Source organism: Pristiophorus japonicus, chromosome 21 (assembly GCF_044704955.1).
Source record: "Pristiophorus japonicus isolate sPriJap1 chromosome 21, sPriJap1.hap1, whole genome shotgun sequence".
NCBI lineage: Eukaryota > Metazoa > Chordata > Chondrichthyes > Pristiophoridae > Pristiophorus > Pristiophorus japonicus.
Genome location: NC_091997.1, coordinates 44682112 through 44692832, shown reverse-complemented (window position 1 = coordinate 44692832; position 10721 = coordinate 44682112). Strand labels below are relative to the sequence as shown.

The following is a 10721-nucleotide window of genomic DNA, read 5'->3' as shown; positions in this document are numbered from 1 at the left end:
GACAATGGCCAAATCATCTGTTTTTGTGATGTTGTCTGAAGGATTGGCGTGGACACGGGGGATAACTCCCCTGCTCTTCTTCGGAATAGTGCCATGGGACTTGTTACACCCACCCGAGAGAGCAGATGGGGTCTCGGTTTAATTTCTCATCCAAAAGAAGACACCTCCCGCAGTACAGCACTCCCTCAGCACTGCACTGGGAGCTTCAGCCTCGAGTTTTGTGTTCAAGTCCCTGGAGTGGGTCTTGAACCTTCAGACTCAGTGCTACCCACTGAGCCACGGCCGACGTGGCAGCGAAGGGGTGAAGCTCGATTGGAATAAGCTCCCCCTGTGTGTTATGACTGGCGCGTCTGGCAGGAGGCGGAGTGTGTGTCAGAGCGGAAAAAAACAGTATCAGTGAGGAAGCGGCAGATAGCGGGCGAGGACCTGTGTGTGTGTGAGAGAGAGGGAGGCAGAGGGCAGGAAGCCGAGCGCAGGCGGGACAGCGAGAGGCAGCAGGAGCTCAGCAGTGGCGGAGCCCCCTCCTCGGCTCTGACCCTCACTCAGCTCGGGAGCAGGAGGCTGGCCGGCCGGATCGCCCTCAACATGCAGCCGGGGAAACAGCCGCCCGCTTAGAGAGAGATAGAGGGGCTTCACCGAGAGGGACCGGGGAGGAAGGCGATTCATCTCCGGGGATACAAACCGGAGGGAAAGCTTGCTTCTCGCAGCCCGGGGAAGGGGCAGCAGAGCCAGTTACATTCTCTCTCCCCTCCCTCAGAAAAAAAAACAGGAAGAAGAAAGCAAGCTATTGTTCGCTTGACAAATCGAGAGGACCTGCCATTTTACTGCAGCGTGGTGTCTGATCCAACACTGACACATCGCCTTTCATCTCAGTGCTGCAGGATATCACAAGCAGCACATTTCTACCAAGGCTGGGGTTTTTTCAGAGACTGGAGAAGATCTGGATTAAGACCTGATTTTTCATCCCCCCCCCCTCCCCTGCATTGAGAAAGATTGCACATCTGCAAGGTGAGGAGAGGCGGGTCGCCATTCTCCGCCCAGGCGCAGTGAGAAGGTCCCAATATCTGCAGCATCCACGCAAGGCAGCGCCAGGCGCAGGCACCGCCGCCGCTCCTCGCCCACCGCCAGCGCTACCTCCAGCGCCCCCACCGCAGCCATGGGCACCGTGCTGTCCCTCTCGCCCAGCTACAGGAAGGCGGCCCTGTTCGAGGATGGCTCGGCCACGGTGGGCCAGTACACGGCCGTGCAGAACAGCAAGAACTCCAAGGACAAGAACCTCAAGCGCCACTCCATCATCTCGGTGCTGCCCTGGAAGCGCATCGTGGCCGCCTCCACCAAGAAGAAGAGCTCCAAGAAGGTCAACCCCAACAGCTACCAGAACAACGTCACCCACCTCAACAACGAGAACCTGAAGAAGTCCCTGAGCTGCGCCAACCTGTCCACCTTCGCCCAGCCCCAGCCCCCGGCCCAGCGCATCAACCAGCTGCCCAGCAGCAAGAGCAATATCTCCTCGGTGAAGAAGACTCCCCACGGCACCGCCCTCAGCTCCAGCTCGCCCAAGAGGGTCATCGTCCAGGCGTCCACCAGCGAGCTGCTGCGGTGCCTGGGCGAGTTCCTGTGCCGGAGGTGCTACCGCCTCAAGCACCTGTCGCCCACTGACCCGGTGCTGTGGCTCCGGAGTGTTGACCGCTCCTTGCTGCTGCAGGGCTGGCAGGACCAGGGCTTCGTCACCCCAGCCAACGTGGTCTTTGTTTACATGCTGTGCCGCGATGTGATCCCAGCCGAGTTGGCCACCGAGCACGAACTGCAAGCCAGCCTCTTAACCTGCCTCTACCTGTCCTACTCCTACATGGGCAACGAGATCTCCTACCCGCTCAAGCCTTTTCTAGTGGAGAGCTGTAAAGAAGCTTTCTGGGACCGCTGTCTCAGCATTATCAACGCCATGAGCGCGAAAATGCTCCAAATCAACGCCGACCCCCACTTCTTCACCCAGGTCTTCGCCGACCTCAAGGGCGAGTGTGAGCAAGACCAGCGGGGCCGAATGCTGATCGGCCTCGACCGGTGACTGGTGCTGTGCAAACCTCCCAGAGACACATTGATATATCTCGAGAATCGATCAGAACGGAGCCCAGGCCTCCATTTACTTGAGTGTACAACATCTCCTTTTCTTTGTTTCATGGGGTCTAGTACGAAAAGGATTTATTTCCAATGCTGCTAAACGTGTTTTAGAACAAATTTAAATATCCGTCCTGCAAAAAAAAGGCACGTTTTTTTCTCTCTTCTCTTTCTCTCTTTAAATTGCTACAGTGGTATTGTGCATGCAAAGTATCGGTGTCCCTGAAATCTATAATAGTACAACTGACTCTTAGCAACAACAAAATCCACACGGCAAAAAAAAACACAGACCGAGGGAAATATTGAGTATTTGGTCAGGGTTTTTTTTTTGTTAAATGTTTTAAAGTATTTATCAACAATGGAGACAAGGGGAAAAGTTTTATTGTCGTTCTCAGATGCACGTGTCTTCTATTTCTTCGAAATCAGGTGACTGCGGAACCTGTAAGGATGTGCCATTTTGACACGGAAGTCTGTCGGATAGACTTCAGCTGTACATTTTGGAAGTGCTAATATATGAAAATGTTTCCCAGTGCAATTTGTTATTTAAGGAAAAAAAACAAACATCTCTGTTGACCAAACGGTGTTATTTGTTGTGTGTGTGTAGGGTGTATGTGTGTGTGTATGTATATGTGTGTGTGTGTGCGTATGTATATGTGTATGTGTGTATGTGAGTGACATTGAGGATACTGGTGTCACAATGCTGTAAACAGCGGTGGCTGTATTTTATGTTGATGTTTTTTTTTAATTTTAATTTATTTTTGTACTGTGATGAATAAAATGCACTGATCATTCATGACTGATTGAGTCTGCCTGGGAGTTTTATTTAAGGTGACAATGTGAAATTTGAACGCACTATTTAACCAGAGAGTGGTGGGGGTCTGGAACTCACTGCCTGAAAGGGTGATAGAGGCAGAAACCCTCATCGCATTTAAAAAGCACTTGGATGTGCACTTGAAGTGCCGAAACCTACAGGGTTACTGACCAAGAGCTGAAAAGTGGGATTAGGCCGGATAGCTCTTTCGGCCGGCACAGACACAATGGGCCAAATGGCCGCCTTCTGTGCCGTAAATTTCTATAATAATGTAGCTTGGCTCTTCATTAAGAACATGATTAAGCCTCGGTTCCTAGGATGTCCTAATTTATAACTTAATACTACAGAAATGTTTAGTATAAAGCAATGGAACGGCCTGGTCATTTCTGTTATCACCCAATTTACTCATCAATAATCCAACCAATGTCTTTCCGTATATCTATATACTCATTATGTAGGTATAATGTTTGCATTGATCGTAAGTCTCTTAAAAATGAATTCTTTTCAATTTTGATGTTTTTGCTAATATTTCTGTGCCTGAAATTTAGAATTACAGCTACATTTTGTAGGAAATTACTGGCACGGTTACAGAATTTTTTCTCCCGAATATATACATGCCACAAAATAATCTTGAATTAGAAGGAAATGTTGATATCAAATAAGCTGTCTTTGAACCAATGACGTCTTGATCTTACGCGGCGAAAAAAAGAGCACGAATTTCCTGTAATTTCTGATGTCATTAATTGTTTAGATTTGATCGACAGTACACGGTATCATCAACCGACCAAGGCAATGATAGATGATATATCTGAGGTTGAGATATCTTTCTCATATGTGAGAGTTTATGTATCTATAGATTGACATTAATCTGAACTCATATCTTCAACCATATCTCATATCTTCCCTGAAGTCAGTCGTTCCCATGCAACAGTGAAATAGGCATTATTGCCAGCAAAGAGCTTAAAAACAGGCCCATACAGATTGAATTCATTAAGAGAAAATAATAATTATCTTGTAATCCTTTAGTGAGTTTTCAATTCTTCCCACATAATCTGCCGCTTCTATAATAACCACTGACTCAATGGAATATTACTTTTCCAACACAGAGCACCAATTTCCCTTAGTTCATGAGGCTAGAAAAGGACGAATTTTTTACAATTTGCGTGCTCTAAGCTCCTGAAGAAATGAAATCTTTATCCTACAAATTCACGTTTAATGCAAAGTATTTAAATGTGCATTAAATTGCCCACTGTCAATTGATCAATATATTGTTTGTGTACCAGAGTTGGGAGACAGACTAAAAAAGTTCACCCCATGGACCCACCTAGTGACCAGAGCCTGCAATTACATTGTGACAGTTGACATAGAAAAGAAGTCTTGGAAATGTTAACACAGCACTTTACAATGGGAAACATTGATACAAAAGCTTGAGCAACAATTGTGACAACACAAAATGAAGTATTTCCTAAATAGATTTTTAATAATATATTGTTACAGTTGAGCTTATTACATTGGTTTGACACCTAGAGGACCTGAGTTCATATCCAGTCAGAATTAATGGGATGAACATTTTCTCTTTTAACTATAAGGAGCCTATGTGAAATGAGCCAACCTTGTTTCCTGGGTAATGGGTTGACAGCATTAAAAACTGCCCCAGATTTGTCACTAAGTGGAGTGGCTGGGTTAAGAAATGGAAAATGTTACAAAGTTGCATTAGGGGTAATCTTCTGAGGATGAGAGTCGGGGGCAAAATTGCCATGCACTCCGATTAGGGGCAGTAACTTTCCGGGGCCGGGACTTTTAGCGACCGGCGGGAATTGCCCTTCCCGCCCCTGAAAGGAAGTGGAGCTCAATTTCCCGTGCTTCACTTCCTTTGGGAGGGGTAACCAGGACGCTACTGGGGCAGGGAGTCAAGCGCTACGTGACGCACTTCAATGCCCCGTCCCCTTCGCTTAAAGAGGCAGGCCGCAGCATATTCTGCACAGCCTCTGATGGTCTCTACTGGGCCAGGAAGGCAGTGGGTCAGGCTGCACGATGGCGGCTCGGACCACGCTAGGACTGCCATCGTTGAGCCGACCTGAGAGTCGGTCGACAAAAAAAGATGGTGGTTCGGGGCGTTGGCACCCTCACCTTTAAGCACTGCCCCGAGAGCGGATGTCCGCCATTCTCATGGCCCGCGGGGCAATTTCCCACATGGGGCATTAAGGGGTTGGTGAGGGGTGGTGAGGGGTCGGCACGCATGGCAATGACGTCATTGCCGGTTGCGCGGCATTCTGGGACGCTAACTGTGGAACGCAACTCCCGGGCAATTTCCTGGGAGTCGGTAATACCCCCCTCCCCTCGGCAAAAACTGTCTTGCGCCCCATTAGCACCCCCCAGAGGTGCTATCGGGGCTATAAAAAGGGGCAATTTCACCCCTTTTAAGATATACTGTTGGGGCATAGTTAGTTGAGGGTCCTTTACTTGCCTCTTATGGGTCTTAGCAGTGTTAGTCCTTGACTAGAGAGTGCTTGATGTTGAAACTGATTGCCTAAAATGGTAAAATGCATTGAAAGCCCTAACGTTGAAGAGCACATTCACCAAAAACCAGTATTTACAAAAGTATAAATAAAGATATTCAATAAAGAAAGAAAAGTGTTTGTTTATCAGTTTAAAACATCATGCTGGAAGGGATTAGTTGCAAGTTGCATATGAGGTAAAAACAGAAAATTCTGGAAATACTCAGCAGGTCAGGCAGCATCTGTGGAGAAAGAGAGAGTTAATGTTTCAGGTCGATGACCTTTCATTGCTGACCGTTAGGTTTTGCCATATAAAACAACAGTGATTACTCTCCAAAAGTAATTAATTAGCTGCAAAGTGCTTTGGAATGTGATGAGTACATGACAAAGTGTTTTATAATGCAAGTTCTTTTCATTTCTCAAGAAAGGGTGGTGGAAACAAATCAGCCAGGGTTGTTGCTTCCTATCCCCCATTGGCAAGTATGTGTGTGTTAATGTCAGGCCAAGATAGGATTGAATAGATCACTGACACTCAGTCCATTCTCACATATGTGGATGTGAGAAGGAAGAGGGCAAAATTGGTCACTAGGTTGAGTGACGTCATAAACACACTATTTCTGGACATGTTTATGAGTTTGATGGAAGTACTGAGTACAGCAAACCTTCACAAACACACCTGTGAATTCATCACACACAATAACCACAGCACTCCTTCCCTGAAATTTGGCATTTGTAAGAGGTTTTTGATGAGTTATTGGCCCAGAGTTTGTGGCCAGGGATGACGGTGAATTGGCAGCGTTCGCGTCATCCTACCTTTGAAACTGACCGCAACTTCGAAATGTAGCGCACGCAGGCGCATGCAGGGGTCCCAAAGTGCTGGTCATTCATTGACAGCTCTGAAACAGGCTACGTTGTCCCCCCAGCCACCCCCCACCCACCCAGAGAGCCGACAGTCAGTGTAATCAGCCAAATCAGGGAAACTGACAAAAACTTCAGCTCTTCCGCAGTAATTACGCTGTTAAATTACCCACTAAAAGTTAGACACAAAGGGATTAGTGGTAAATGGGGTTTTGACAGCGTTACTACTGCTAAACAAAGGTTAAGGGCCTGGAAAACTAATTTTACTTTTATGCAGTGTGAAATTTGTCCATTTTAATAAATCAATTTAAATCTTAAAGAATCGTTTCAAAAATGTTTTTAGTTTTTTTCTAAAAAGTTTGTCCATCTTTATTTCAATTTGCCTTTTCCCTATGTGAGAGCGCCAATCTTTGTTTAGCTCTCTCTAACTATTTGAAAACGATAGGGAGAGAAATTCAGGGCTTTTGCACCTCCCGTTAGTGCCCCCTGGGGGGCGCAAACAACTTATCGCCCGGGCGGCGCACCGCCTACTGACTCCCGCGGAATTTTGGGGCAGTTTAGCGGCGGAGGTAACCAGTAGTGCCCTACTCCTACTCGTAGCGCCCCGCTCTGCTGCACCGGCGATGACAACGTCATCACTATGCGCAGCAACCCATTTTCACCCCGGAGCAAAAAGTCAGTAGCACCCCACTGAAGCTGCTACGGGCAATGTTGTAGGCTGCTCGCGGGGCGATAATTAAAGTGGAGGTACGGAAGGAAAAAAAGTGGTCGACATACTCGGCCGACTTGTTGGTCAATCGCAGGGTATGTGCCGCGATCTTGTAGCCTGGAGTGGAGTGCCAGGCTGCTGCCTTGGCACGCTGCTCCCTGGTGGTCCAGTGATGGCCCCTTTTTCCTCCCACGGAGTCGGCAGTTTGTCTCTCCCATTTAATGAAGGGGAGGGCCCTATCTACCTGCCAGTGCTACACGTCCCATCGCCTAACGCTGCAAACTTCTCGGAGGCTTTGCGCCCCGCTCCCACCCACAAGAGGAAGTGCAGCACGATATTTCGCACTGCACTTATTCTCGGGGACGGTAACCCGAATATAGGTCGCGGGCCCGGACTTCCACGCCTGGCACAGGATCTCGCGCCTTGCGGCTGTAAATAGGGCAGTACCGAATTTCGCAGCCGTATAATTTTAAGGGCGTACTCACCTCCTTGTTCACTGTCTGTGAGAATTGTGTATTTTGATTGGCTGCTTAGGCAGCCTGTTGACATCACAGCAGCTCACACAAGGAGATCCCCAATACAGCTCGTTGATTTTGAATTGAAGGCCAGAAAACCTGAAGTTCTCGACACAAGGATCGCGAGATCCTTCTGCAAAGTGTACTTCGGGGCCCGCAGTGCAGGCCTTTGCTTTGTCGCTGACTGCAAATTCCAGGCCATTATATTATGGGTTTTCCACTTTTGGGAAATTAAGGCACAATCTCAGCCTCGTGGAACTTCTGCCCACTACAATGATGTATTGGAGTTATTTACCATAGTTCTGATGGGGTCCCTGGTCTCCCCTGGAGATTCCCCCTGTAAGGAGGGCCAGGGGCAGGAGATGGTAATACAGTGTCACTCACAGTAAATTCATTTTTTCTGTCAATTTGGTAGTTAATTCCATGCACTGGGGCCATTTAAATGTTAAGTGAGCCCCGCACCCTGCTTAACAACTTCGGACACCAGGGTCCAACAGATCTCCCAGGCGTCCAATATTGCTATATTAAGTCAAATGGCAAGATATTTTCTGGATGATGTATTTTTGACATTTCAATATCATCTCAGCACATCTCTTCTCCCTCGATGGAGGGCAACAGGTTTACAGATTAGAGCAGACGAGAGAGAGGAAATATCTTGGCAGAACTAAGCAGGGGGTTTATTTTGTTCATCTTTGACCAATCACATAACACCTCTGGCGGCCTGCATAGTTGAAAATACTTCCCATTAAATTCAGGGGTATTTGACTATTCGGAAGGACAGACAGAAAGGAAAAGAAGGTGGGGTAGCTCTGTTAATAAAGGATGAGATCAGTGCGTTAGTGAGAAATGATAATTGGCTTAGAGGATCAAGATGTTGAATCAGTTTGGGTGGAGATAAGGAACAATAAAGGGAAAAAGTTGCTGGTGGGCGTAGTCTATAGCCCCTCTAACAGTAGCTACACTGTTGGACGGAGTATAAATCAATAAATAATGGAGGCTTGTAAAAAAGGAACGGCAATAATCATGGGTGATTTTAACCTTCATATTGATTAGACAAAACAAATTGGCCAGGGTAGCCTTGAGGAAGAGTTCATAGAGTGTATCCAGGATAGTTTCCTTGAAAAGTACTTTGCAGAACCAACTAGGGAGCAGGCTATCTTAGATCTGGTATTGTGTAATGAGACAGGATTAATAAACAATATCCTAGTAAAGGATCCTCGAGGAATGAGTGACCATAGCATGGTTGAATTTCAAATTCAGTTGGAGGGTGAGAAAGTTGGATCTCAAACCTGTGTCCTAAACTTAAATAAAGGAGACTACAAAGATATGAAGGCAGAGTTGGCTAAAGTAAAATGGGAAATAGATTAAAGTGTGGGACAATTGATGAGCAGTGGCAGACATTTAAGGAGATATTTCATAACTCTCAACAAAAATATATTCCAATGAAAAGGAAAGACTGTAAGAGAAGGGATAACCATCCGTGGCTAACTAAGGAAATAAGGGATGGTATCAAATTGAAAACAAGGACATACAATGTGGCCAAGATTAGCGGGAGGCCAGAGGATTGGGAAACTTTTAAAAGCCAGCAAAGAACGACTAAAAAAATAATAAAGAGAAGGAAGATAGATTATGAAAGCAAACTAGCATGAAATATAAAAACAGTTAGTAAGAGTTTCTACAGGTACATAAAAAGGAAAAAAGTGGCTAAAGTAAATGTTGGTCGCTTAGAGGATGAGACTGGGGAATTAATAATGGGGAACAGGGAAATGGCAGAGATTTTGACCAAAAATGTTGCATTGGTCTTCACGGTAGAAGACACTAAAAACATCTCAATAGTGGATATTCAAAGGGCTATAGAGAGGGATACAATCACTATCACTAAATAAATAGTACTCGGTAAAATAATGGGACTAAAGGCAGACAAGCCCCTTGGACCTGATGGCTTGCAATCTAGGGTTTTAAAAGAAGTGGCTGAAGAGATAGTGGATGCATTGGTTGTAATCTACCAAAATTCTCTGGATTCTGGGGAGGACCCTGCAGATTGGAAAACCGCAAATGTAACACCCCTATTTAAAAAAGGAGGCAGACAGAAAGCAGGAAACTATAGACCAGTTAGTCTAACATCTATCATTGGGAAAATGCTGCAGTCCATTATTAAGGAAGCAGTAGCAGGACATTTGGAAAAGTATGATTCAAGGTTGGCATGCAAGTACAGCAGGCGGTTAAGAAAGCAAATGGCATGCTGGCCTTCATAGCGAGGGGATTTGAGTACAGGGGCAGGAGGTGTTGCTACAATTGTACAGGGCCTTGGTGAGAACACACCTGGAGTATTGTGTACAGTTTTGGTCTCCTAACTTGAGGAAGAACCTTCTTGCTATTGAGGGAGTGCAGCGAAGGACTGACATATCAAGAAAGAATGGATCAACTGGGCTTGTATTCACTGGAGTTCAGAAGAATGAGATGGGATCTCATAGAAACGTTTAAAATTATGATGGGTTTAGACAGGTTAGATGCAGGAAGAATGTTCCCAATGTTGGGGAAGTCCAGAAATAGGGGTCACAGTCTAAGGATAAGAGGTAAGCCATTTAGGACCGAGATGAGGAGAAACTTCTTCACCCAGAGAGTGGTGAACCTGTGGAATTCTCTACCACAGAAAGTTGTGAGGCCAATTCACTAAATATATTCAAAAAGGAGTTAGATGTAGTCCTTACTACTAGGGGGATCAAGGGGTATGGCGAGAAAGTAGGAATGGGGTACTGAAGTTGCATGTTCAGCCATGAACCCATTGAATGGTGGTGCAGGCTCGAAGGGCCGAATGGCCTACTCCAGCACCTATTTTCTATGTTTCTATGTTTCAATCAAGCAGAGTCAGCATGGTTTTATGAAAGGGAAATCATGTTGGACAAATTTGCTGGAGTTCTTTGAGGATGTAACGAGCAGGGTGGATAAGGAGGAACCAGTGGTTGTGGTGTATTTAGATTTCCAGAAGGCATTCGATAAAGTGCCACATAAGAGGTTACTGCACAAGATAAGCGTTCACAGGGTTGGGGGTAATATATTAGCGTGGAAAGAGGATCGGCTAACTAACATAAAATAGAGAGTCGGGATAAATAGGCCATTTTCCGGTTGACAAACAGTAACTAGTGGGGTGCCACAGGGATCAGTGCTGGGGCCTGAACTATTTACAATCTATATTAATGACTTGGATGAAGGGA

At 46.1% G+C, this 10721-nt stretch overlaps 2 protein-coding genes across 2 annotated transcripts in view; one reads left to right on the top strand and one right to left on the bottom strand.

Annotated features, from left to right (window-relative positions):
- Nucleotides 1-463: 463 nt before the first annotated feature.
- Nucleotides 464-2915, top strand: LOC139233978 (cyclin-dependent kinase 5 activator 1-like). Its single transcript, XM_070864721.1, has one exon. It carries the CDS (start codon nucleotides 1157-1159, stop codon nucleotides 2063-2065), a length of 909 nt encoding a protein of 302 aa, XP_070720822.1. The 5' UTR covers nucleotides 464-1156; the 3' UTR covers nucleotides 2066-2915.
- A 2665-nt stretch (nucleotides 2916-5580) lies between these two features.
- The window catches only part of LOC139233977 (unconventional myosin-Id-like), a 671189-nt gene continuing 666048 nt past the window's right edge, over nucleotides 5581-10721 (bottom strand). The window contains exon 22 of the mRNA XM_070864719.1: nucleotides 5581-5666. Coding sequence (XP_070720820.1) covers nucleotides 5648-5666 — 19 coding nt within the window. The 3' untranslated portion in view covers nucleotides 5581-5647. The remainder of the gene's footprint in view (nucleotides 5667-10721) is intronic.

Bases quoted from the DNA above. Each gene is read 5' to 3' on its own strand.
- LOC139233978 (XM_070864721.1), top strand. From the start codon at position 1,157: ATGGGCACCGTGCTGTCCCTCTCGCCCAGCTACAGGAAGGCGGCCCTG.